Genomic DNA, 27,108 nt, shown 5'->3' on the forward strand with positions numbered 1-27,108 from the left:
AAGAGTCAGATACTTAACCAACTGAGTCATTCAAATACCCCTGTGTGTAAAGCTTTTTAAACTGAATGTTGATAAAATGTTCTTGACCACTGTGCTATGCAGCTTCTTTCCATGTGGAAGGATGCACTGATCCATCATCCAGGTAGAACACTGAGGTATGCACAATTAACTCTTCACAGGGATGAACATATCCTTCTTAGAAGGCTTTCCAAAAAAGTGCATTTGTTTATTTTCTTAGTTTAAATCATATGCTCTCCTTTCTCTCTAGATATTGACTGAAACAGACTCATACCCTACTGTAAAACAAAAAAAGTTTTTGCTTTAAAAAAAAAAAAATATTGGTCAATCAACTCTCCTGGCTCTGGTTCCATGAACATTGGGTAAACTTCTGATAAAAATTTAACCTATTGAGTGTCTTGCACAAAAAGTGTAGATACTCAAACCTGAACACTCTGGAATGCATATTTCATTATCAACACTTGTCTTTCCAGTTGCTACACATCATTTGTTGTGCATTTGATTAGCATGGGCTAGTCCCCAAGTCTTATCACCATTGGGAAAAATGAAAAAATAGTTCCTGGGTCTCTAAAATTGAAGATTTTCCCAGACTCCATATTGTCTCTTGTCCTTGGCTTAGTAAGTTCCTCCTTCACACCTGTCATTGATCCAATGAAGGCATACCTTCACAATGCTACTTTTCCTTGATTGGAGTCTGGACGATCACAGTTTTGGGTGGCTTACTTTTATAGCTAGCTGACCTTATTGATTATATAGAGATCTTTATATTGATCAGTACTGTACTCTAAAAGGATAACTCTAGATCCTGTAGCTATTACAATACCATTTTTTTCAGAGGAGTTTGGAATTTATTCCAAACTTTTCCAAATTTTGGAATTTATTCCAAAAGTAATCAAAGATCTATGGAGGGTCCTGAGTTTCAAAGGGGCATGGTCAGAATTTTGAGGAGGAGACTGGCATTGGAAAGGTCTGTAAAAATATTACTACACCGTTTCAAATTCAATCAACTTTCAGTGCAATAGCCTTCCCACATCCATACAGTTTGGATCCATTTTCTTCCCTATCCCCACTGTTATCACCCTAGTCCAAGCCATTATCACTTCTCACTTCATTTTCTATGAAGTCTCCTAACAAGTCTCCCTGCTTCCTCTTTTTCTCCCATGAAGATCAATCCTCTACATGGTAACTAGAGAATTTCTTTTTTAAAAAAATTCATTTTTATATAATTCATACACCCTAAATACACCCACTTAAAGTTTACAATTAAGTGGATTTTAATATATTCACAAGATTGTGCAACTGCTGCAAGTGTCTTATTTTTAAGGGTTTATTTAATTTTATTTACTTTTAAATATTTTATTTATTTTATTTGAGAGAGAGAGAGAGAGAACAAGCAGAGAGGGAGAAGCAGTCTCCCTGCCGAACCAGGAGCCCAATGTAGGACTCAATCTCAGGACTCTGGGATCATGACCTGAGTCGAAGGCAGACACTTAACCAACTGAGCTGCCCAGGTGCCCCTTAAAGATTTTATTTTTAAGTAATCTCTACACTCAGCACGGAGCTTGAATCATAACCCAGAGATCAAGAGTTGTACGTTCTACTGACTAAGCCAGCCAGGCACCTGAAAGTGTCTATTTTAAAACATTTTAATTATGCCTCAGAAAAACTCATACCTGTTAGCAGTAATTTCTCATTCCTCCTTCCTCCAGGCCCCTGGCAACCATGAATCTCTTTCTGCCTCTATGTATTTGCTGATTCTGGACACTTCATATAAATGAAATCACAGAATATGTGGCTTTTGTGTCTTGCTTTTGACATGTAGTGTAATGCTTTCAAAGTCTATCTTTGTTGAAGCATGCATCAACGCTTCATTTCTTTTTATGACCAAATAATATTCAATTGTATGGACATAACACATTTTACATTTCTACCAGGAGTGTGTGAGGTGCCCAGTTTCTTCACATCCCTCATCAACATTGGTTCTTGTCTATCTTTTTTTATAATAGTCATCCTAATGGTTGCGAAGAACCATCTCATTGTGGTTTTGATCTGTTTCCTTGATGAATAATAATGTTGAGAATCTCTCAATGTACTTACTGACTTTTGGTATATCATCTTTTTTTTTTTTTTAAATATTTTATTTGTTTGACACAGAGAGAGAGAGAGAGCACAAGCAGGGGGAGTGAGAGAGAGAGAAGCAGACTCTCACTGAGCAGAAAGCCCTATGTGGGGCTTGATCATGACCTGGGCTGAAGGCAGACACTTAACCAACTGAGTCACCTAGGCACCGGACTTTTGGTAAATCATCTTTGTAGAAATGTCTATTCAGCTCCTTTGCCCATTTTTTAAAAAATAGGGTCATCTTTTTATTAATGAGTTACAAGAGTGCTTTACATACTGTAAGCATAACTTCCTTCTCAGATATGGTTTCCAAGTATTCTTTTCCCATTCTCTGACTTGTTTTTTATGGTATTGTTTGTAGCACCAATGTTTTTAATTTTTATGAAGCCTAATCTAGCTATTTTTTTCTTCTGTTTTTTATGCTTTGATGTCATCTCAAAGTTTACCTAACTCCAGTTCATGGAGATATACTCCTCTGTTTTCTTCCAAGAGTTTTATAGTTTCAGCTCCTATATTTATGGCTTTGATCTATTTTGAATTAATTTTTGTGTATGATTGTGGTGGGCGTCCAGTTTCATTCTTTACATAGAATAATACGGCAATATTTGTTGAAACAACTACAGATTTCTTTAAAAAGTATAGATCAGATCATAATCCTTCTCTGATTAAAAGTTTTAATAACTTCCCATTGCACTTACAATAAAATCCAGACTTCTCCACCTACTTCTTCACTCTCATTTTATGCCACTCTCATTCTTGCTCACCAGGCTGCAGGGTCTCTCATTTCCCAGAATAAATAAAACTTAGGTTTTTCCTTAGTTTCCTCATATTTTTTCATTTCTCACCTTTTTTTTTTTTTTTAAAGATTTTATTTATTTATTTGACAGAGAGATCACAAGCCAGGAGTCAGAGGGAGAGGGGAAAGCAGCTCCCCACTGAGCAGGGAGCCCAAGGCAGGGCTCCATCCTTAGACTCAGGGATCATGAGGTGAGCTGAAAGCAACCACTTAACCAACTGAGCCACTCAGGCGGCCCTCATTTCTTACCTTAAATGTCATCTCCTCATACATGACTTTTCTCAACTTTTCTCCTAAAACAGATTATCTATCCCATCCCACTTGTCTCTTATATCACCTCCTGTAATTTTCTTCATAACTTTATCTATATATCTACATTTTTACTGCTTTAGCTTTTTACTTTTGAGTAATACTTCTTCGCATTTTCCATAGTGTTTTGCATTTTGTATACATTTACTTCACAGGTCATGTTGTTAGAAACTGGAGAAACTAGAATTTACAATTAGATGGGATATAAAAAATCACCTGTCAATTACTCCTTCTTTACAGACCCCAAAACCAAAGTCTAAGGAGTGTAGAAGAGTTGTCTGGGGTAAAAAGAGTTGATTTTGAGAACTCTAATTTCCACACTGATTTGCCCTATACCAACGTGATGCCTTTTTTGCAAAATCATTAAAATGAAGAGGTTTTTTGTAATTTCTTCCAAAATAACACTATTTTTCTAAGCCTTCTTTTTAAAAATGGTTGGAATGGGCCTTCAGTGAATGGACAGGACCCCGTTAGGATGGCCGGAAATCACACTTCACTAGCGCCCAATAAGTACCACTTCTTTGTTTCATGCTCCTTGGCTGTCCCGCCTCCTTCTCCCTCCGTCCTTTCCCATCTTCCGGGTCAACCGCCCAAGCACCCCTATCCCCGAGGCCCCGCCCCCTTCAGGGCCGCGTGCCCTGCGCCAAGATGGCGCCAGGCGCTTCTGCTCTGGGGGAAGTGAGCTCACACTACTCCGGAAGGGAAGGCGGGGAAAGAGCAGGCGGGTGGGTGACCCGCCGTGGGGCTGTGGGTGGGGCGGCGGCCGCAGCTGTGGCATTCACGTTTGGGGCTGGAGAGAGGGAGAGGAACTCGCCGGCTCCTGGGAGCTCAGTCGAGGTCCCAGGGGCGGGGGGTTGGAGGAAGTCGCCGCGAGAGGCTCGCCACGGGCCGGAGGAGAGACGGCCCTGAGAGCCGGCGTCCCGCCCCCGGCGGCCTCCTTCTCCGTCCCTCCTCCCGGCTGCGCGCGGGCGGCCGCGGCTCTGTCTCGGGGGCTGCGGCGGGAACCGTCGAGCAGGCTGCACGGAACCCTCCTTCAGAGGACCTGCTAGAGGAGAAGAGGGAGCGCGGTGGCTCAGGCCGTCAGCTCAGAGGTCAGGCCTCGGGTCGCGGTCCATGGTCCTCTGTCCTTCGCCCAGCCCTCTTGGCTAGAGTCCGCGACCTCCCCACGCTGCTTCAGCCTTTTTTTTTTTTTCCCCCAGTATGCCACCAAACCGTGTGGCAGGGTGAGCTTTTTTCCTCCCTGCTTTTGCCGGGAAGGAGATACATATTTAAAGGATCTCTGTCTTCATTGCTGCCCCTGCCCTCTTAAAAGTTTTCCTTTGGTAGGAATGCTTGTAGTCCTCCCATGGACGATTTGATGATTCCCACTCCAGCCGCGGGCCTGATTTAGTAACTGGAATCACCTTCAGATCAGATCTTAAAAATTACCTACAAAACTCCGCTGCAGAGTTGTTCTCTCCCATCCAAGAAAGGCAAATGGACTTCGGAGTTAAGATGCAGGGGGGTGAACCAGTGTCAACAATGAAAGTCTCAGAGAGTGAAGGGAAGCTGGAGGGCCTGGCCACAGCGGTGACCCCGAACAAGAACAGCAGCAACAGCAGCTGTGGGGGTGGAATCAGCAGCAGCAGCAGCAGCAGCAGCCGCGGTAGCAGTGCAAAAGGCTGGCAGTACAGGTATGACACTTTCTTCAAGGTGATTTCCTCAGGTGGGAGTAATGAGTCTACATTTCTGCAGCTGTTGAAAGGTAAAGTAACCCACTGATTTCCCAAAACAACATCTCAGTTGGACCTAGGATCTCATCTTTCATTAGCAAGGTTTCTATTCATTCATTCGTCCATTCAACAGGTTATTTATTGAAGGCCTTTTGGAGAATACATAAATGTATCCGTCAACTTCCTCTAACATCCCTAGAGTTAGTTAATCCCTCCTCTGATTTAATTTTTCTGCACTCAACTTCTGTTTTTGCTCATGTTGCAATTTGTTCGCAGGCCTGCCTCTCCTGCTAGATTGTGAGGGCAGGAACTGCTTAACTCAGCTCTCTCCAAAGGCTCGCACATGCTAGCCTTAGAAACATTCATGGATGGGGCGCCTGGGTGGCTCAGTGGGTTAAGCCGCTGCTTTCGGCTCAGGTCATGATCTCGGGATCCTGGGATCGAGTCCCGCATCAGGCTCTCTGATCAGCAGGGAGCCTGCTTCCCTCTCTCTCTCTGCCTGCCTCTCTGTCTACTTGTGATCTCTCTCTGTCAAATAAATAAATAAAATCTTTAAAAAAAAAAAAAGAAACATTCATAGAATGATTGAATGGAATCATTTAATAAGAATATTCTCACCTCAGTTTGTGACTTAGAAGGGGAGCCATGCATAAATAATTTGAATACAGGGGCAGAAGTACAGATGCTCCTGCCTTTGATACTCCAGACCAGGGAGCCTGAAGATGGTTCAGTTTGAGTTGGTCAGGCCATTTACAAGCTCTGTCTTGTTGAGAAATTCTATATTTGTTCATTTTTATTGATATGAGGAAAAAAATTTACGGAACAGGAAAAGAGTGCTGGAGAAGCAGTGGTAGTTTTGTTTTTGTTTTTGATATGTAAAGTAGAGAGGGATATAACCATCCAAAATCTTTTTAATTGAGCTATATTTGACATGTAACTTAATTATATTCACACATACAAATAAGGATTCCTTATTTGCATGTGTTTTCGAAGTGATCACAGTGCATCTAGAGAACATCACTAGATATAGATACAACATTTTTTTAAAATTTTTCTAAAGATTTTATTTATTTATTAGACAGAGATCACAAGTAGGCAGAGAGGCAGGCAGAGAGAGAGGAGGAAGCAGGCTCCCTGCAGAGCAGAGAGCCCGATACGGGGCTCGATCCCAGGACCCTGGGATCATGACCTGAGCCGAAGGCAGAGGCTTTAACCCACTGAGCCACCCAGGCGCCCCGATACAACATTTTTTTTTAAGGATTCAGTTATTTATTTTAGAGAGAGAGCAAGCGTGAGAGAGCACACGTGCCTGTGCAAGCGTGCACCAGGACTGGGCATGCAAAGGGAGGAGCAGAGGGAGAGGGAGAGAATCTCGGACTCCCTGCTGAGTGTGAAGTTCCACTCCAGGCTCAGTATCACCACCCTGAGATCACAACCAGAGCCGAAATCAAGACTTGGCCACCTAATTGAATGAGCTGAGCCACCCAGGCACCCCAGTAGTTACAATATTTTTTTTATTGTGTTGAGAACTTCTAAGATTTCTCTCTAAGCACTTATAAACACACAATATAGTATCTTTTTTTTTTTTTTTAAGATTTTATTTATTTATTTGACAGAGATACAGCCAGAGAGGGAACAGAAGCAGGAGAGTGGGAGAGGGAGAAGCAGGCTCACCACTGAGCAGGAAGCCCCATACTGGGCTCAATCCCAGGACCCTGGGATAGTGACCTGAGTTGAAGGCAGATGCTTAATGGCTAAGCCACCCAGGCACCCCAAAATATAGTATCATTAATTATAGTCACCATGCATGACACCCCCAGGACTTATTTTGTAACTGGAAGCTTGTACTTTTTGATTACCTTCGTCCAGTTCACAGCCCAACCCTCCACTCTACACCCCCTCTCTGGCAACCACTGATCTGTCTCTGTTACCTCATTTTTTTTTTTTTTTTAATGAGTTCATTTTTTTTTTTTTTAAGATTTTTATTTATTTATTTGGCAGAGAGAGATCACAAGTAGGCAGAGAGGCAGGCAGAGAGAGAGGAGGAAGCAAGCTCCCTGCTGAGCAGAGAGTCCGATGCGGGACTTGATCCCAGGACCCTGAGATCATGACCTGAGCCCAAGGCAGCGGCTTAACCCACTGAGCCACCCAGGTGCCCCTTTTATGAGTTCATTTTTATTTTGTTTTGTTTTTTAAGTTTCCACATATAAGAGACCATACAATATTTGGTTGTTTTAGTCTGACTTATTTCATTTAACATAATGCCCTCAAGGTCCACCCATGTTGTTGCAAATGGCATGATTTCCCCTTTTTTGTGGCTGAGTAATATTCCATTTTATATACCACATTTTCTTTTATTTGTTCATCTGTTGTGGACACTTAGGTTGCCTCCATGGCTTAGCTATAGTAAAGAATGCTGCATTGAACATGGGGGTGCAGACAATCTTTTCAAGTTAATGTTTTCTTTTCTTTTCTTCTTCTTTTTTTTTTTTTTTCAGATAAATACCCAGAAATAGAATTGGCTAGATAACCAGAATCTTTAGAGTGAATGAAATCAGACTAATTTATGGTATTGAAACTAAAGGAATGAATTTTGTTTAACTGACTGCCTGTGTACCTAATTCTAGTCCTTTTCAGCCTTGTGCTGTTTGTAGTTGTGAAATTTTTGTGAAATTTGAAAGGGATTAAAACCAAGATTTTGTAAAGGGTATACATTTATCATTAATAATATCCATATATGTGAAATATGCATGAACTATATGAGCATACAGAAATGAAGTGTAGAAAATTATAACTTTTTATTGATAAATGACTATAGGGCAAGAAAGTATATTAAGTTATTGTGAGATGCTCAGGCGCACTTTTGGAATCAGCATGACTTTTTTTTTTTTTTTTAATTTTTTGGTGGCTTAAGACTAACCATATAAAATTATCAGTTACTTGGTAGGGATATTTTGATATGACTTAAGGAAGCAAAATAAAGTAATATTCCAAGTCAGAAGTCCGTCTTCTGTTATTCTTAGCTTTTTGAAACCCAGTCTTGATTGAATTGAGAAGTGAAACAGGTTTCTTAGTCCTGGAGAAAGTTGTCATAAAACCATACACAAAGTACTTCTGTACTTTGATTCAAAATCGTAATATCCCCTATTTAGAGTATTATTTAATGGCTACATAATTTTCAAACTAGAATCTGTTGGAAGCACAAGTGAAAAAGATTATCACGGGAAATGTACCAGTGAAAATGGCAACTGACAATGTAGGACAGTCCAAGAAGATTTGAAAAATTAACATGCAGACTCAGCTGTATTACTTCCTAGTACAATGATCAGTCACAGTGACCTAAGTCATCCAGGAAAACACTCTGTGTTAAGAAGGAACTCCTCCCCATGCAGATATAAATGCTTTTCTGCATTTACATACATATTTTTATTTTAATGAGGCTTGTCCAAGGCTAATTCTTCAACCTACCCCTCAATCTAATTTGTCCCTTTGTCCTCTAGGACATTGATCAAGTAGTTTCTCTATTGTCCTGTGTTACTCTCTTACCTGGCTTCTTCCCCTGAGACTGGGTCTCTAGACTTCAAAAACAACAACAATAATAAAATCCAGCCTAATCCTTTCCTCTTGAAAGTCATTTACACTCAGCTGCCTCCTTTTCCTTAATCCTCATTTATCGCTTGACTCAACAGTTGGCTCTATCCTCCCCAAGGATATGAGTGAAAATGATGAGTTTTTAGATTCATATTCCCATTTATTTCTTTGTAAGTGTATTTGTTACAGCTCTTTTCTTGGTGGTGGTTTTTTGTTTTTTAAGATTTTTTTTTTTTAAAGATTTTATTTATTTGACAGAGAGATCACAAGCAGGCAGAGAGGCAGACAGAGAGAGAGTGAGAAGCGGGCTCCCCGCTGAGCAGAGAGCCCGATGCGGGGCTCGATCCCAGGACCCGGAGATCATGACCTGAGCCCAAGGCAGCGGCTTAACCCACTGAGCCACCCAGGTGCCCCTAAGATTTTATTTTTAAGCAATCTCTATACCCAACATTTAGCTAGAACTCAAAACACCTGAGATCAAGAGTTGCATACTCCATTGATTAAGCCAGCCAAGCGCCTCTCTTTTCTTTCTTTCTTTCTTTTTTAAATTTTAAAAAATTTATTTGACTGAGAGAGAGATCACAGGTAGGCGGAGAGGCAGGCAGAGAGAGGAGGAAGCAGGCTCCTTGCTGAGCAGAGAGCCCGATGCAGGCCTCGATCCCAGGACCGTGAGATCATGACCTGAGCCGAAGGCAGAGGCTTTAATCCACTGAACCACCCAGGCGCATGCGCCTCTTTTTTCTTGACTTGATTACTTTCTTTTGGTTTCTTCTTATCTCAGTTATCTTTGTTTGGCTCTTTTCCTTAAAAGGCTGGTGTGATATTCCATCATCTTCTTAAGCTGTGTGTTTTCTCTTTTTTTGTTCTCCTCGATGGCCTCAGCTATTTCTGGAACTTGGGAGCCAATATATTCAACTGTACTTGTAATTTGCTACTATCCCATTTTAAAAAATGGAGATTTTTGGTCATGTCTTACTGAGTAGTTGAAATTCAGTAAAGACCCTATGATTCAGACCCTGGGTTTTGGCTTTGCAAACTTAGACAGTTAGTGTAATGTTTTCAAGGTTTATAAATGCTGTAACGTGTATCATTACTTCATTCTTTTTTATGGTTGAATAATATTACATTATATGAATATACCACATTTCACTTATGGATTTGTCAGTTGGTGGACATTTGAATTGTTTCCATTTTGTGGCTATTATGAATAATGCTACTTGGAACATTTGTGTTCAGGTTTTGTGTGGATGTGTGCTTTCATTTCTCTTTGGTGTATATCTAGGATGGAATTGCTGGTTCATATGGTAACTTAATGTTTAACTTTTCGAGGAACTGCCAGACTATTTTCTAAAGCGGCTGGACCATTTTACATTCTTGTCAGCAGTGTATTAGGGTTTTAATTTTTTCACATCCTTATGAGCACTTGTCTTAATTATCGTAGTGATTGTGGTCTCTCGTTGTGGCTTTGAATACATTTTCCTGATGTCTAAAAGCATTGAGCATCTCTCATGGTCATTTGTATATCTTCTTTGGAGAAATGCCTATTAGACCCTTTGCCCATTTTTAAGTTGGATTATTTATCTTTTTTATTATTGAGTTGTAAGAGTTTTTTTATGTATTCTGGATACATTTCCTTATCAGGTATATGATTTGCAAATATTTTCTCCTATTCTGTGGAATACTTTTTCACTTTTTTCATGATACTGTTTACAGCACAAAAAACTTCTACTATTCATGAAATCCAATCATTTAAAAAATTTTTTTTCTTATACTTGGTGTCACATCTAAGAACCATTGCTAAGTCTGGGACTGCAAAGGTTAATGCATATGTTTTTGTCTAAGAGTTTATATTAACACTTACATTTAGGCCTCTGATCCATTTTGAGTTACTTTTTAAATGATTTTATATATACATATATATATATATATTTTTTAAAGATTTTGTTTATTTGACAGAGAGATAGGGAAAGAGCACAAGTAGGCAGAGTGGCAGGCATAGGGAGAGGGAGAAGCAAGCTCTCTGGTGAGCAGAGCAGGGAGCTCGATGTGGGCTCAATCCCAGGACCCTGGAATCAAGACCCGAGCCGAAGGCAGATGCCTAACCGACTAAGCCACCCAGGTGCCCATGATCAATTATGTTTCTTTTGTGAAGTGTCTACTTATATGTTTTATTCATTTTTCTGTTTTTTCTCAATATTTTTCTTGTTAATATACTTGAAGTATATTTTAAAATATTAAATGTCAATTAATATTTTTAATACCAATAGTACTCTAAAAATATTTTGTTGCCTTTTTCTTTTTTTAAACAGGTAAAAGAAGTAAGTACATACAGTGAAATGCTTACCTTGAATACTTGTCCTCTCTGCCCAGTTTCCCTCCCTGGAGTCAGTATCTTTTACTGATTTCTTCACTATAGTTCCAGAGAAATTTATATTAGTTCTTTATATAATAAACATATACAACATATTCAATTTTGTATAGTTAAATTACTTGCTAAACTTGGTACAAAGATTTTCCTAGCTGTGTTTTTTTTTTTTTAAAGATTTTATTTATTTATTTGAGAGAGAGAGAGAGAGAGCATGAGCGAGGAGAAGGTCAGAGAGCGAAGCAGACTCCCCATGGAGCTGGGAGCCTGATGTGGGACTTGATCCCGGGACTCCGGGATCATGACCTGAGCCGAAGGCAGTCGTCCAACCAACTGAGCCACCCAGGCGTCCCTTTCCTAGCTGTGTTTTAATTTTTACATGTTTTCAGGCATATAGAAAACTTTTATCACTTCTACCTTTTTTCCTTTCACTTCGAATTATAGAAAGTTATTTATTATTTAATTTTTTAAGTACTTTCCATGCCCAGTGTAGGACTTGTACTCACAACCCCGAGACCAAGGGCTGCATGTTCTGCCAACTGATCCCATAGAAAGGTGTTTTGTTTTGTTTTTTTAAGATTGATTTAATTAATTAATTAATTAATTTGAGAGAATGAGTGTGCATGCATGGGTGCTCATGAGCTAGTGTAGAGAAGGGCAGAGAGGGAGAAGCAGACTCCCAGATGAGCAGGGGAACCCAATGCAGGGCTTGATTTCAGGACCCTGGGATCCTGGCCTGAGCCAAAGGCAGATGCTTAACTAAGGACTTTCAGATGCCTGAAAGTTTGATGTGTTGTGTTTTTTTTTAAAAGATTATTTATTTATTTATTTATTTATTTGACAGACAGAGATCACAAGTAGGCAGAGAGGCAGGCAGAGAGATGGGGGGAAGCAGGCTCCTTGCCGGGTAGAGAGCCTGATGTGGGGCTTGATCCAAGGACCCTGGGATCATGACCTGAGCCGAAGGCAGAGGCTTTAACCCACTTAGCCACCCAGGTGCCCTTGAAAGTTATTTTTTATAAATACTTATTTTTTGTGTGGTTTTAAAATGATTTGGTAACTATATATTTATTTTGAAATATGTGAGATAGTGTATTACCTACTTTTATGTTACAAATTACCCCAAAATTTAGTGTGTTGAAACAGCAACATTTTTTAATCCCACAATGTTGTGAAGCTTAGGTGGGTCCACTGGTTCTGGGTCTTTCAGAAGGCTACAGTCATCTTGAGGCTCAACTGGGAGGAATTTGATTCCTGTCTTACCTCGTGGCTCTTGGTACAATGCAGTTGCTTTGACCTGTTGGCCAAAGACCTCAGTTCCTCATAAACTGACCGCCAGCTACCTCCTTTGTTCTTGGCTGCATGGGCCTCTCCACAGAGCATCTGACTACTTGGCAGCATGTTCACCAGAGAGAGGAAGTGAGAAAGCAAGAGAATGCTATCAAGTGGAAGTCAGTCTTTTGTAACTTAACCATGGAAGTAAAGTCCTGTCACTTCTCCTGTTCACTAGGTGGCTCAGTTGGTTGAGTGACTGCCTTCAGCTCAGGTCATGAACCTGGAGTCCTGGGATCAAATCCCGCCCGCATCGGGCTCCCTGCTCAACTTGGGGTTGGTGATCTGCTTCTGCCTCTGATCTCCCCCATCTCATGCTCACTTGCCCTCTCAAATAAATAAATAAAATCTTTATTTAAAAAAAAAAGTGGTAAAGGTCAGCCCACACATGGGTGTGAAAACCGGTGGGGTGGGGATTGCTAGGATCCGGCTAAGAAGGTGCCTATTACAGATATTAGTATAAATAGACTCTAGATTGTCATCTTCTGTTGAGATAGATTTAACAAGTAGGCAGTTGAATATTTGTTTCTAAAGCTGAGGGTTTGGGACTGAAACTGTCCAGAAATAAGAGGAGCTACTAGGTGATCTGTTGCAATGATCTAGACATGAGATAATACAGGAAAGGTGTTAGTAGGCTGGAAAAGAAGGAAACTTGTTAAAGAAGGAAACTGAGGAAGTTTGACAGACTTTGGTGATTGGTTGGAGGGTTATAGTGAGGGAAGGGAGTAAAAATTGGCATCAGTCATCCAGATTTGAACCTTTGAGAAATCCACAGGAGAAACAGATTTGGGGAGTCAAATGATGCATTTGGTTTTAGGTATGTTGAGCTAAAGTTGCCAGAATGTTTAAGTTGCATATCTAGCTAGACCTTAGAGATATGGGGCATTAGGAAGGTAGATAATTGCCTTTATAGTATCCAGAGTGTTTTCACGTCTGTTGTCTCATTTAACCCTCACAACAACTCTTATAGGAAGGCAGAACAGTGTTATCCCCATTTTACAGTTGAAGAAAATGGAGTTCAAAATGAATTGGCCAAGGCTAAGTAGCTAGTAAGTGGAAGAACTTTTATTTCTAGGTGGTTGTTTGTGTAGAGGTATTTAAAGTGGATAAACTCTCTAAAGGAATGAATAAAAATTATTATTTTTTTAAAGATTTTATTTATTTGAGAATGCCTGGGTTGCTCAGTCAGTTGGGTGTCTTGCCTTGGGCTCAGGATCCTGGGGTCGAGTCCCGCATTGGGCTTCCTGCTTCTCTAGAGGCTTGCTTTTCCCTTCTGCCTCTGCCTGCTGCTCTGCCTACTTATGCTCTCTAGTTCTCTGTCAAATAAACAAATAAAATCTTTAAAAAAAAAAAAAAAGGGAAAGAAAAAAAACCTTTTATTTATTTGAGAGAGAGTGAGCAGGAGCTGTGGGGGACAAAGGGAGTGGGAGAAGCAGACTTCCTGCTAAGCAGAGAGTCCGATTCTGGGCTCAGTCCCAGGACCCTGGATCATGACCTGAGCTGAAGGCAGACATTTAACGCAGGTGTTTTATTAATAATTATTATTATCCTTAAAAGATTTTTATTGAGAGAGAAAGAGCTTGAGAGCATGTGTGCGCAAATGGGGGAGGAGCAGAGAGAATCTCAAGCAACTCTGTGCTGAGCAGGGCTAGATCCCATGACCCTGAGACCATGACCTGAGCCAAAATCAAGAGTTGGGTGCTTAACTGAGCCACACTGGTGCCCCCAAGGAATGAAGAATTACTATAAATTGTTTAGAAATTGTGGTTTCATCATTTACTAGTGGTCTAACTCAGGTAGCAAATATTTTTGAGCCTCTACCATGTGTGAATCCCTGTTAATTCCAGATTAATGTATACATTCATAACAGTGAAAAGTAAGGACTCCCAAGGCTTATTTGGGGAGGAATCTGAGCAGGAATCATAAAGAGAAGAGAGGTGCCTGGCTAGCTTAGTTGGTAGAGCATGCCACTCTTGATCTTGGGGTTGTGAATTCAAGTCCTGTACTGATGTAGAGATTATTTAAAAATAAAATCTTCCAAAGAAAAACAAAAAAAGGAAAAAAAAAAAAAAGAAGAGCCTCAGCTGCATTTGCAACTTATATCATGATGACCCTTTTAAAAACCAAAGCTGAGAAGTAAATTTATTAGATCAGCCTTAAATGTTCTTCTTTCCAAAATAATTTATATTTATATGTTGTGGTCCTTGCTCACCATTTAAAAGGAAAATAGATTTCTTAATTCTGGGTTTTTTCTTCTTTTTTTATAATAAATGTTTAAAGTGTATAAAGTGTGCTTATTTCCATTGTTTTCATATTCTTCATGTCAGCTTTTAGAAAAATTTACAAATCTGCAAATATGCCACTTGTTTATTGAAGTGAACAGAAGAGAACTACCCAGAGGAGGAACTGAATAGCACATTGGGGTATATAACGGGCCTGCTTTTCTTATTTTGGGTTCCATGCTGGCTAAGCACCATTAACAAACAGGCAGATCTACTTTCCTCATTACCAAATAATTACGGGTTTCAGTTAATGGATAGAAGTCTACAAATGTATAGTTTAGAAATAATTTTTATGGTCAGACCTGGTGTCTACCACTATAAATATCTGTTACAAGGAAGAATACCTGTTTGCAAATGGGGAAAGGAGATCTGCCTAAATATAATGTAACATTTACTGTCTTCAAGCCTTGACCACTTCTTTTGAGTTTGATTTGAAGAAGTTGTGAATATTTGCTTTTTTTCTCTGTAGGGGTCAAAGGGAAGTTGAATATATATTTCTGTACCCTAGTTTTTGTTTTCTTTTTTTTTTTTAAAGATTTTATTTATTTGACAGAGAGAAATCACAAGTAGGCAGAGAGGCAGGCAGAGAGAGAGAGGGGAGAAAGCAGGTTCCCTGCGGAGCAGAGAGCCCGACGCGGGGCTCGATCCCAGAACCCTGGGATCATGACCTGAGTCGAAGGCAGAGGCTTTAACCCACTGAGCCACCCAGGCGCCCCGTTTTTGTTTTCTTTATCTGAAATTGGCTATCAATGCTAGTAAAAATAAGGGAAAGGCAACTTAGAGCCATGTATGAAATATTGTTCCAAAAATCTAGTGAGAACTCTACCAAACCTTGAGGAAAAAGGTTTGGCTAATAATGGAATACTCTAATTTCTTAGTGTTGTATATTTTTCCTCTGTAGATCTAAATAAAGTCCATTTGTTACATAGAAGTTATAGTGTATCAAAACTATACAAATAGGTTAATGTTAGGACATGCAAATTAGTCTTTTTAATCCTTTTCAAATAAATTGCATAATTTAGGTTCCAGAAGAAATGTCCATCAAATAGATTTGTTGGAAATTATGTCTTTTTAAACTCTTCTGTTTTTGCTTTTGAAAATAGTGGAGAATTGGGACGCCTGGGTGGCTCAGTTGGTTAAGCAGCTGCCTTCAGCCCAGGTCATGATCCCAGCGTCCTGGGATCGAGTCCCACATCGGGCTCCTTGCTTGGCAGGGAGCCTGCTTCTCCCTCTGCCTCTACCTGCCACTCTGTCTGCCTGTGCTCACTCTCGCTCCTCTCTCTCTCTCTGACAAATAAATAAATAAATAAAATCTTTAAAAAAAAAAAAAAGAAAGAAAATAGTGGAGAATATTCATGATGTAAATTATACCCTTGCAGAGAGGGAAGATCTTGGTTTCCTTTGTTTGAGGGAACATCTTCCCTAGCTGAGGATCTTCCCTTATACTGATCTTGCTTAATAAAATGATTGTGTCCAGACTTACTCAGGTTTAAATTAAAACCAAATTGTCTGATTTAATAATTACTCTTTTGGTATTACCATCTGGGTTTAGAACAACTTAGTTTGGTGGTAAAAGAAATGATTCTCTTTTGGGTTTATTAGGTCTTGTAACAAAGCATGATTTCCCACTCAGAGTCTCCCTGTATTTAAGTTTTGGCTGCCTTTGCCATTTACTAAGGTTGCTGTTCTTGAGGTTGGTCGGAAGGGCCCTGGAGGGGAGAAACTGAAGTCTGTGGTTGCTGCTGGCTGCAGCTGGAAAACCTAGTCAAGGATGGTAGGGGGAGAGAATGAAAAGAAAGAGGGAAAATAGGGAAAGAAAAAAGGACAGACAGAGCAAAGAGATAGAGACAGGGGGAGAGGGAGAAGTTGGGCGACTTCCAACAACTATACCAAATGAGAATGGTATAAATGGTGAGATGAAACCAGTAGTTGCTTCTAAAACAGCTTTCTTATCTTTGATAGAGGCCTTTTTAAAGTGGTGCCTGAGCCTGTACCATCATTTCTAGAAAAAATTTTTTTAAGATTTTTTAAATGTATTTATTCGACAGGCAGAGATCACAAGTGGGCAGAGAGGCAGGCAGAGAGAGAGGGAGAAGCAGGCTCCCTGCTCAGCAGAGAGCCCGATGTGGGGCTCGATTCCAGGACCCTGGGATCACGACCCAAGCCGAAGGCAGAGGCTTTAACCCACTGAGCCACCCAGGCGCCCCTGTACCATCATTTCTACAAAGAAAACTTCTTTATCATTTTGAAGATGTTTCACATTTATAACATAAATGAAAAGCATATTTTAATGTAATTTTTTGGAATAGGTAGTGTGTTCAGTTTATTAAAAAAATACTTAGAAGGTGAAAAATCATTTCCCATCCTCTACTGGTTCAAGTCTCCTCCTACCTAAAAATGGCTTCTTGCATATTCCAAAGTGGGTTTAAAATAAAAAAAAAAAAGATTTATTTATTTGAGGCAGGGAGGGAGAGGGAGAGAATTGAGGGAGGGTCAGAAGGAAAGAGAGTCTTAAGCAGACTCCAGGCTGGGCTCAATCTTGTGACCCCAAGATCATGACCTGAGCTGAAACCAAGAGTTGGATGTTTAACTGACTGCACCATCCAGGTATCCCTCCAGAGATTTTTTTTTTTAAAGAATTAAGCAAATATATGTTTGCTGCACTTTTAGTTTGATCACAGAGGTATTTTGCTCTTTTAGTTTGATCACAGAGGTATTAGTTCAGATTGCCAAAGCAAAATACTTTGCACTGGCTGGCTTAACACAGATTTGAGAGGGAGGGAGGATATGAGAGAAAAGGGCACTAATCCCCTCATAGAGGACTCCAGACTTGTACACATGTCATCTTGCAAGCATATAAATGTATTTGTGAGAAAAATACCCAGTGGTGGTATTATTGAGTTAGTTTGTTTTTGATAGTTATTGTCAGATTTCTGTTCACTGGGGTGTACAGTGCTAATGTCTGAGTGCTTACCTTCCATCAGCCTTGTCAGGGTAACACCTTGTCAAGGTAACATATTAATTAGAATGGAGAGAATGCAAAAGTTTGTTATGTTGAAAATGGTGTTTCATTGTAGTTTTAATTTGCTTCTATCTTATGAGTGAGGTTTTAGCTACAGTTTTGAATGGGATTTTATCCTGTTTTGCCATCATGGTATTTTTAAAATAACTAATTTTGAATATTCTCTATAAATGTAATACTGATGTCTTAAATTTTTTTTTTAAATTTTATTTATTTATTTGTCAGAGAGAGCGTGTGCGCACACAGGCAGGCAGAGTAGCAGGCAGAGGCAGAGAGAGAAGCAGGCTCCCTGCCAAGCAAGGAACCTGATGTGGGACTTGATCCCAGGACCCTGGGATCATGACCTGAGCTGAAGGCAGCGGTTTAACCAACTAAACTACCCAGGTGTCCCTTAAATTTTTTTTTGTTACTGTTAGATTCTTGGTAATTCAGAGAGATGCCTTTTTTTTTTTTTTTAAACTATTTATTTATTTATTTATCGGGGCTTGGGGAGCACACAAGCAGGAGGGAGTGGCATGCAGAAGAAAAGCACGCTTCCCACTGAACAGGACCCTGGATCATGATCTGAGCCTAAGGCCATTCTTAACCGACTGAGCCACCCAGGAGTCCCAGAAAGATATGCTTTCATCTTAGAATATACAATGTATATTTTAAAGTAATATTTAAAAACTTTTACAGAAGTTTGTAGCTATACAAGTTGTGGAATCATTTGATTATATAGATATTTATAACTAGGAGGTGATCTGTTTCCTAGCAATAGGGAGTTTGAAAGGGTGTGTGTGTGTGTGTGTGTGTGTGTGTATGTATGTGTGTGTGTGTCTATGTGTGTATTGCTACCAAACTGTTATTTAAAAGATCAAGAGACTGGGATGCCTGGGTGGCTCAGTCGGTTAAGCCACTGCCTTTGGCTCAGGTCATGATCCTAGGGTCCTGGGATCGAGTCCTGCATCGGACTTCTTGCTTGGTAGGGAGCCTGCTTCCCCCCACCCCCACCTGCCTCTCTGCCTACTTGTGATCTCTCTGTCAAATAAATAAATAAAATCTTTTTTTAAAAAATCAAGATTTTTCTTTTATTTAAATAAAAGAATGAGCCTTTTTATTTTCTGCATTTTTAAAAATAATATTTATAGGTACTTTGAAGGGGGGAGCTTGAGTTTTTGAATTTGTTATTACTTAGATCATAAATATGAAATTTTCCAAAGAAGAATGAACTCTTTAGTCCATTAATAAAAGAAGGAAAGCAAACATTGATTGTTGTATCTTGTGTGGTTGTCCCCCCCCTTTTTTTTGTTTATTCAAATATGAAGGAAAAAAAATGATTTCGTTTTTCTTTTTACTTTCAATTGAGAAAGAATTAGTCCAAAGGAAGAAAACATTTCTTTATACTCATTTCTTGAATTCTGCTATTACAGACAAAAATGTTACTCTTGAGTATATTTGGGAGCTATGTATGGTTTAAAACAGAGAGAGAGAGAAAAAAATAAAACCAGAGAGAGATACATGTCAAAATGGAATGAGAGCATAGATGTAGATAGTGAGGGTGGCAGTGAGACTTCCAGTGCCTCAGTATTCTCGAGGTCTAGGTCTGTGATGTCTTGGTCTTACTGAAATGGCTATTGTGAAGACCTTTTAGAAGTATATGAGGGATAAGTGAGTATCACTATGTGAGTAAGTTATGGTACCAGAAAAAATTTTCTACTTAAAAAATTTTTAATTATAAATGCAGTGTTGCTCTTATTTGCAAATTTTACTTTTGAAATAACAATTTCCTATTGAGAAAAACCTTTAGAGTTTTAAGAGATGAGTGATGTACACACATTTAGGTTAAGGGTTATGGAACACATGAGAAAGCTGAGGTCCAGAGAGATTGAGTTGACCAAGGTCACTCGTGGCAGTAGTCAGTGGGAAAATCAGAACTAGATCCTGTATATCTTTTATGAGTTTATTCCACAGTATAACATTACCTTGCACTTAAGTTTTAGAAACTTAATTTTGAACATAAGAGGTATTGAAAAGCCTACTAGTAACGTCTGAAAGTCCTGTTCATAGGTAAGAGCTATACCCCATTTTTGTTGGCAAACAATGCTGCCTTCGGCTGGTGTGAGGAAATAGCTCCTTGTTCTTCCTTAAAGGATGGGAGTTAAATTGGTTGTAACCTCTTTGGAGATCAAGCTGGCGAATGGCCTAGAAACAATGCTGTTCATAAGGTGACTGGTTAACTATATGATACTGCCATAAAATGGATGACTATGCAGATGTTAAGAATGAGTTAGACCCATATGTGTCAGTACGAAACGATCCCTAAGAAAACTTTGAGAAAAGCAAGGTACAGAGGCTCCCGGCTGGCTCAGTCAGTTAAGTATCTGCCTTTGGCTCGGGTGATGATCCCGAGGTCCTGGGATCGAGCCCTGCATCGGGCTCCTTGCTTTCCCTCTTCCTCTACTGCTCCCCTCGCTTGGAGTCTCTCTCTCTCTCTCATATTAAAAAAAAAAAAAAGTTCAAAGCCATAAGAAAAAAAGAGAAAGAAAAGCAGGGTACAGAACTGTGCATATAATTGCAAGCATTTATTTAAAAAAATAAAGTGTGTGTGTGTGTGTGTACATGTGCATTTGTAGGTGCATATTATATCTCTGAAGAAGTACAGAAGAAATTGAGAAAAATCCTTGTCTCTGAGGAGGGGAACTGGTGGCTAGACGACAGGGTTGGATAATGTAATACATAGTAATGCTTGTGGGAGACAGTCCTTCCTCTGTCCCTTACTGTTTTTTCTCCCAAAATTTGTATAACAAACAGTCTTAGAAGATATAGTATCTTCCTTGTGAACAAAAGTTACTTTATTTACCGTCCAATATAATAAACATAAGGTCTCCTTGCTACAGAGGTCAGGCTGACTTACTGCCCACTGAAAGATCTGGGTTCCCTGTACACAAGGTTCCTCACCTGTATGACAGCCTTCTGCCGGTGCAGACATCTCTGGTCTCTTTGCATTGCCCTGTGTGATGGGAACTATGGCTGTGGCTGCTGAAGTCTCTTGTCTCTGTCTCAGGAGTCTCATGCCTTCTGCCAGCATCCATGAAACTGGGCTAACTTGTTAGGTTGCAAGCAGGGTAACATCTCAGGCCGTTCATTGTTGACAAAATGCCTACTGGGTAATAATAGTAATAATTTCTTTTTAAAATTTTTTTTAACTTTTTAATTAACGTATAATGTATTATTAGTCCCAGGGTTACAGGTCTGTGAATCGCCAGGTTTACACTTCACAGCACTCACCATAGCACATACCTTCTCCAGTGTCCATAACCCAACCACCCTCTCCCTACCCCACTCCTCCTGGCAACCCTCAGTTTGTTTTGTGAGATTAAGAGTCTCTTATGGTTTGTCTCCCTCCTGATCCCATCTTGTTTCATTTAACAGTAATAATTTCTTAAAAGAAGTGGAAGTCTTAGAGCTTTTTAGGTCCCATTGTTCTGACTTGAAAATGTCAGGTTAAGAAGATAAGACAGATCTAGAAAATGAGCGTAGATCAAAGGAATTTGCCTATGGAAGAGTTGACTTCCTGCAGTGGGAGAGAATATATATTTGTTGAGCATTAACCATATTGAAATACATTTCAAAAATATATGTGTCGAGGGGCGCCTGGGTGGCTCAGTGGTTAAGCCGCTGCCTTCGGCTCAGGTCATGATCTCAGGGTCCTGGGATCGAGCCCCGCATCGGGCTCTCTGCTCGGCAGGGAGCCTGCTTCCTCCTCTCTCTCTGCCTGCCTCTCTGCCTGCTTGTGATCTCTCTCCGTCAAATAAATAAATAAAATCTTAAAAAAAAAAAAGTCAAAATAAAATCTTTTAAAAAAATGGGTTGAAATATATTAATCTCTTTCTTTCCTCATTGTAAATCTGTAAAACATAGTCTTATCCCCACTTACAGCTGAGGAAACTCAGGACCAGGTGCTTTATCTACCCAAGGTCACACAGGAGTTCCTACCTGTATCTTTCTGGCCCTAAGCCATGTTCTTTCCATTATAATAAACAACTGTCTAGCTTTCTTGAGATGTTAGAGGTGACTTTCTACTTTTCCCTGTGGAAATTTTTTCTGTCCCATCATCACTGAAGCTCTGGCCTTTTATCTACATCAGGGATTTCTTAGTTGTCTCTAACAGTCAGATTATGTATAGGATTCTTTTTTTTTTTTTTTTTTGGTCTTTATAGGCAAACATTTTACAACTATACTTCTCAAACTTTCTTGCTGAGTAATCTCTCTCTCTCTTTTTTTTTAGAGAGAGGGAGAGAGACCTCTCTCTTGTGCACATGTGCACACAAGGTTAGTGTAGCTGGGGAGAGGGGGAAGGTGAGGGCAGAGAGAATCTCAGGCAGACTCCCTGCTAAGCACGGAGCCCAGCTCTTAATTTTAGCTCAGGTCATGATCTCAGGGTTGTGAGATCATGACCTGAGTTGAAATTAAGAGTCAGACGTTTAACCAAGTGAACCACCCAGGTTCCCCTCTTCCTGATAGTACCTAGTTTGTGATTTCAAGTAGTCCATTGCTGGTGTAACTTCCATGAGAATTTTCTGTGCTATCTTCAAAATTCATGACAGTTTTATATTCTACTTTGTATCTGTTGCTTCCAGAGGTCAGTAAATAATATCCTGAGTTCAGGGCCAGTTGAGAAAGGACACAGGAATCAGACAGGACATAATTAAATTGGCAGGTTTTGTTGTTGTTGTTGTTAACTGTGATAAAATATACATATAAAATTTACCATCTATTTTTTAGGTGTGCTGTTTGGTGTCACTAAGTACATTCACATTGTTGTCCAGCTATCACTACTATTTTTTTTAAAAAGATTTTATTTATTTATTTGAGAGGTTGAGAGAGAACATGAGCAGGAGGGGTGGAGGGAGAGGGAGACGCAGACTCTGTGCTGAGCAAGGAACCTGACGTAGGGCGTGATCCCAGGATGCTGAGATCATGACCTGAGCGAAAGGCAGATGCTTAAACACAACTGAGCCACCCAGGTGCCCCTGTCGCTACAACTCATTAGAATTTTTCCTCATCCGAAACTAAAACTCTGTACCCATTAAATAATAACTCCCCATCCCTCACCCCAACCTTCAGCCTCTTGGAACTGCTGTTCTATCTTCTGTCTCTGATTTTGACTACTCTAGGTACCTCATGTAAGTGAAATCAGGCAATATTTGTCATTTTCTGTTTGGCTTATTTCACTTAGCATAATATCCTCCTCAAGTTTCGTCCATGTTGCAGCATGTGTCACAATTTCCTCCCTTTTGAAGACCGAATAATATTTGATTGCATGTGTTTGCCACGTTTTGTTTATCCATTCATCTGTTGGTGTACGTTTGGGTTTGTTTCCATGTTCTGGCCTCTGTGAATAATGCCACAGTGAACATTGGTATAACAAATATCTGTTCGAGTCCCTGCTTTCATTCTTTTGATATATACCCAGAAGTGGAATTGCTGGGTCATATAACAATTCGACATTTAACTTTTTGAGGACCCACCTTTGCTGTTCTCCACAGCAGCTATACCATATCATATTCCCACCAACAGTGCAGAAAGGTTTCAGTTTCTCCACATCCTTGCCAACTCTTGTTATTTTCTTTCTTTTGTTTGGTTTTGATAATAGACATTCTTTTTTTTTTTTTAAGATTTTATTTATTTATGGAGAGAGAGACAGTAAGAGAGAGCATGAGCAAGGAGAAGGTCAGAGGGAGAAGCAGACTCCCCATGGAGCTGGGAGCTCGATGCGGGACTCGATCCCAGAATTCCAGGATCATGACCTGAGCCAAAGGCAGTTGTCCAACCAACTGAGCCACCCAGGTGTCCCGATAATAGACATTCTAATGGATGTTAAGAAATAGTTTTATAGAGTGCCTGGGTGGCTCAGTGGGTTAAAGCCTCTGCCTTCAGCTCAGGTCATGATCTCAGGGTCCTGGGATCGAGCCCCACATCGGGCTCTCTGCTCAGCGGGAGCCTGCTTCCCTTCCTCTCTCTCTCTCTCTCTGCCTGCCTCTCTGCCTACTTGTAATCTCCGTTAAATAAATAAAATCTAAAAAAAAAAAAAAAAGAAAGAAATAGTTTTATTACTGGAAAAGCTCACTGAAGGAAGCAGCAGCAGTTAATGGGGTAAGGTAGGTTTGCTGTTTCCACCCTGGAGTTAGGCATGCTTATTTACCTAGTCACAGGCGTTTGGAATACTCAGGTCTTTTCTCTGTCAGAGCAGATAAGAATGTCTTCTTTGGGTAGGAGGCAGAGCCAAGGGAAAGTGCTCAAAGAGGGTGAACCATTCATGCCCAGCTGTGGAAGGTGTCAGGATAAGAATGGGGAGGAGAGGATAGGAGCTCTTTGGAGAAGTTCTCCATGTGGAAATGTGTCAGGAGGGAGCAAGGAGTTTTTTTTGTTTTTGTTGTTGTTGTTTTAACATTTGTGAGAGTTTTTATATTAAGAATGCTTTTACTTCTTACAGCCAAGTGAATTTGCTTTAGAATGCAGTCTGGTTTTACCCCGTTCTTCCAGCCACCCAGCCCAGTTTTGGGTATGTGTAACTTAATTTGCGAATTAAGTACGTATAGGAAGGAAATGGTCAGAAGAGCAATGGCTGTATGGCCACATTGGAAAGTTTTTAAAAATTTAATCTATACCTAATAATAGAAATAGTTCTGTGCCTGAAAAGGTGAATTATGCCACCTATTCAAGATAATTGAACATTTAAAAACTGTTTGGATGTAAAAAGAATATGATTTTAAGTTGGAAAATGTAAAACAGTAAAGCGGCAAAGTAAAACCATCCATAATTCTTCCCATTTAGTGATAACCATAGTTACTATTTTGTGTAGTTTTATTCTGTGCATATTTTTATAGGCTATATAAAATTTGATAGTCTGAGTTTTTTTTTTTTTTTAAGATTTTATTTATTTATTTGTCAGAGAGAGAGCGAGCACAGGCAGACAGAGAGGCAGGCAGAGGCAGAGGGAGAAGCAGGCTCCCTGCCGAGCAAGGAGCCCGATGTGGGACTCGATCCTAGGACGCTGAGATCATGACCTGAGCCGAAGGCAGCTGCTTAACCAACTGAGCCACCCAGGCGTCCCAGTAGTCTGAGTTTTTAATGATCTTAAAATACTTTCCCATGTTAGAAACTCAAGAACATTTTACTTGGTGAATACTATTCTGTGATACTTTTTTTTTTTTTAAGTATTAAATTCCAGTGGTTTAACATACAGTGTAATCTGTGATACTTTTTTTTTTTTTTAAGATTATTTAGTTATTTATTTGACTTAGAGAAAGAGATCACAAGTAGGAAGAGAGGCAGGCAGAGTGAGAGGGGGGAGGCAGGCTTTCCGTTGAGCAGAGAGCCCGATGCAGGGTTCAATCCCCGGACCCGGGGATCATGACCTGAGCCAAAGGCAGAGGCTTAACCAACTGAGCCACCCAGGCACCCCAATATGTGATACTTCTTAATCATTCTCTTGATGCCTTCATTGAGCTTGTTTGTTTTCTTCCTCTCCATTTCCTTTTTTCTTTCTTTCTTATTATTATTTTAATTATTATAAATAGTGCTACAGTGGACATATTATTTTATGTCTCATTTGCATATTATTTTTGTCTCATTTCTAATCATTTTCTGAGACTAGATCCCTGGAAGTAAATTTCTTGGGCCCAAGAACATTAACATTTTTTAAAAAGATTATTTATTTATTTATTTGACAGACAGAGATCACAAGTAGGCAGAGAAGCAGGCAGAGAGGAGGAAGCAGGCTCCCTGAGTAGAAAGCCTGATGTGGGGCTCTATCCCAGGACCCTGAGATCGTGACCTGAGCCGAAGGCAGAGGCTTTACCCCATGAGCCACCCAGGTGCCCCGAGTGGTAACATTTTAAAAAAATTTTAATTCCAGAATAATTAACATACAGTGTTATATGAGTTTCAAGTGTACAGTATAGTGATTCAACAATTTCGTACATTAGTGCAAAGAGCATTAACATTTTTAAGGTTTTGGCAGGAAGAGAGTACCTTCCACTTGACTTCATACTTTTGAGTATAGACTAAAACACAGTTGGAATTAGAATTTTATCTGAGATTGATTAGAGTATATATCTGAGTTTATTTTATTTTTTATTTTTTATTTTTTTGCCAGTGACTCAGAATTGTTTTGTGGTTTTATAGAAACATTCTGTTTCCGTCTTCCCGTTGCTTAAATCATTCAGCATAGATTTTTTTTTTTTAAGATTTTATGTATTTATTTGATAGAGAGAAATCACAAGTAGATGGAGAGGCAGGCAGAGAGAGAGAGGGAAGCAGGCTCCCTGCTGAGCAGAGAGCCCGATGCGGGACTCGATCCCAGGACCCTGAGATCATGACCTGAGCCGAAGGCAGCGGCTTAACCCACTGAGCCACCCAGGCGCCCCCAGCATAGATTTCTTTTTTTTTTTTTCCCAATTTATTTATTTTCAGAAAAACAGTATTCATTATTTTTTCACCACACCCAGTGCTCCCAGCATAGATTTCTTAAACACCTGTTATATTCCAGGCTGTACACTACGTGCTGCAAGGAACACTAGGATGAATAAGAAGCAGTCACTGCTCTGCAGAATATCTTTTTACAGCAGAAGGAGGTACATGTGTTGCAGTCACTCCCATCTGTTGTCAATTGCTTTTTCCTTAGCTAAGCTGGCTGCTCTCTCCCTTCATCATGCTATTTATGTTATCAAGGGAGTGAACCAAAACTAAGCTAATTTTGGAGGACAGTTTTTGCTTCGTAGAAGATAGAAATTTTGATCTGTGGCTTGACTAACTACAGCCTGCTTAAATTCCTGACTGCAGTTAAATGTGGTAAGGACTCTAAGACTAATTCCTCTACCTGGATTCTGGAAGCCACCTCTCTCCCATTTTCCTCTTTCTCCTGTCTTGATTCTTTCTTTCTATCTCCTTCACTTTGGGTACTTAGAACTACCCTGTCTGAAGGCTACGTCCTTTTAACCAGTCCTGTTTCTCCCAGCTTCTCTTAATACTGCCAGCTGGCTGTGCCTTCATCATTCTGTTGATCTGTTGTGTCTTGGTTGTTAAATCTAATAGAAACTTCTTAGTCTTCATCTTATTTCTCCCCCCACTACCTTTGAACATGCTTGACCATGAACTTATTTGAAGCATTCCTTGTTTTCTTCCTGCTACTCAGCCACTTCTTACTCTTCTCTGTACACCCCTTGCCTCTAAAACTTTCCTTAGGGTTCTTTCTTAGACTCTTTTCCATCTCTTGTCATTTTATAATCCTTGGGTGATTTTATTTGCTCTCATGGCTTTAAAGCTAGTTACATACTTATATGCTGATTACTATGAAATCTTTTCTTTTTTAAAACATTTTATTTATTTATTTGACAGAGAGAGATCACAAGTAGGCAGAGAGGCAGGCAGAGAGAGAGAGAGAGAGAGAGGCGGAAGCAGACTCCCTGCCCAGTGGAAAGCCTGATGTGGGACTCGATCCCAGGACCCTGAGATCATGATCTGAGCTGAAGGCAGAGGCTTAACCCACCGAGCAACCCAGGCGCCCTGATGAT

General features: G+C 40.0%; 1 protein-coding gene across 1 annotated transcript in view; it reads left to right on the top strand.

Annotated features, from left to right (window-relative positions):
* The first annotated feature begins 4,012 nt into the window (after positions 1-4,012).
* OSBPL11 (oxysterol binding protein like 11) overlaps positions 4,013-27,108 on the top strand; it is a 100,790-nt gene continuing 77,694 nt past the window's right edge. Inside the window, exon 1 of the mRNA XM_044252140.1 lies at positions 4,013-4,917. Within this exon, the coding sequence (XP_044108075.1) occupies positions 4,721-4,917 (197 nt within the window). The 5' untranslated portion in view covers positions 4,013-4,720. The remainder of the gene's footprint in view (positions 4,918-27,108) is intronic.

The sequence above is a fragment of the Neovison vison genome, chromosome 6, assembly GCF_020171115.1.
Source record: "Neovison vison isolate M4711 chromosome 6, ASM_NN_V1, whole genome shotgun sequence".
In the NCBI taxonomy this organism is placed as follows: domain Eukaryota; kingdom Metazoa; phylum Chordata; class Mammalia; order Carnivora; family Mustelidae; genus Neogale; species Neogale vison.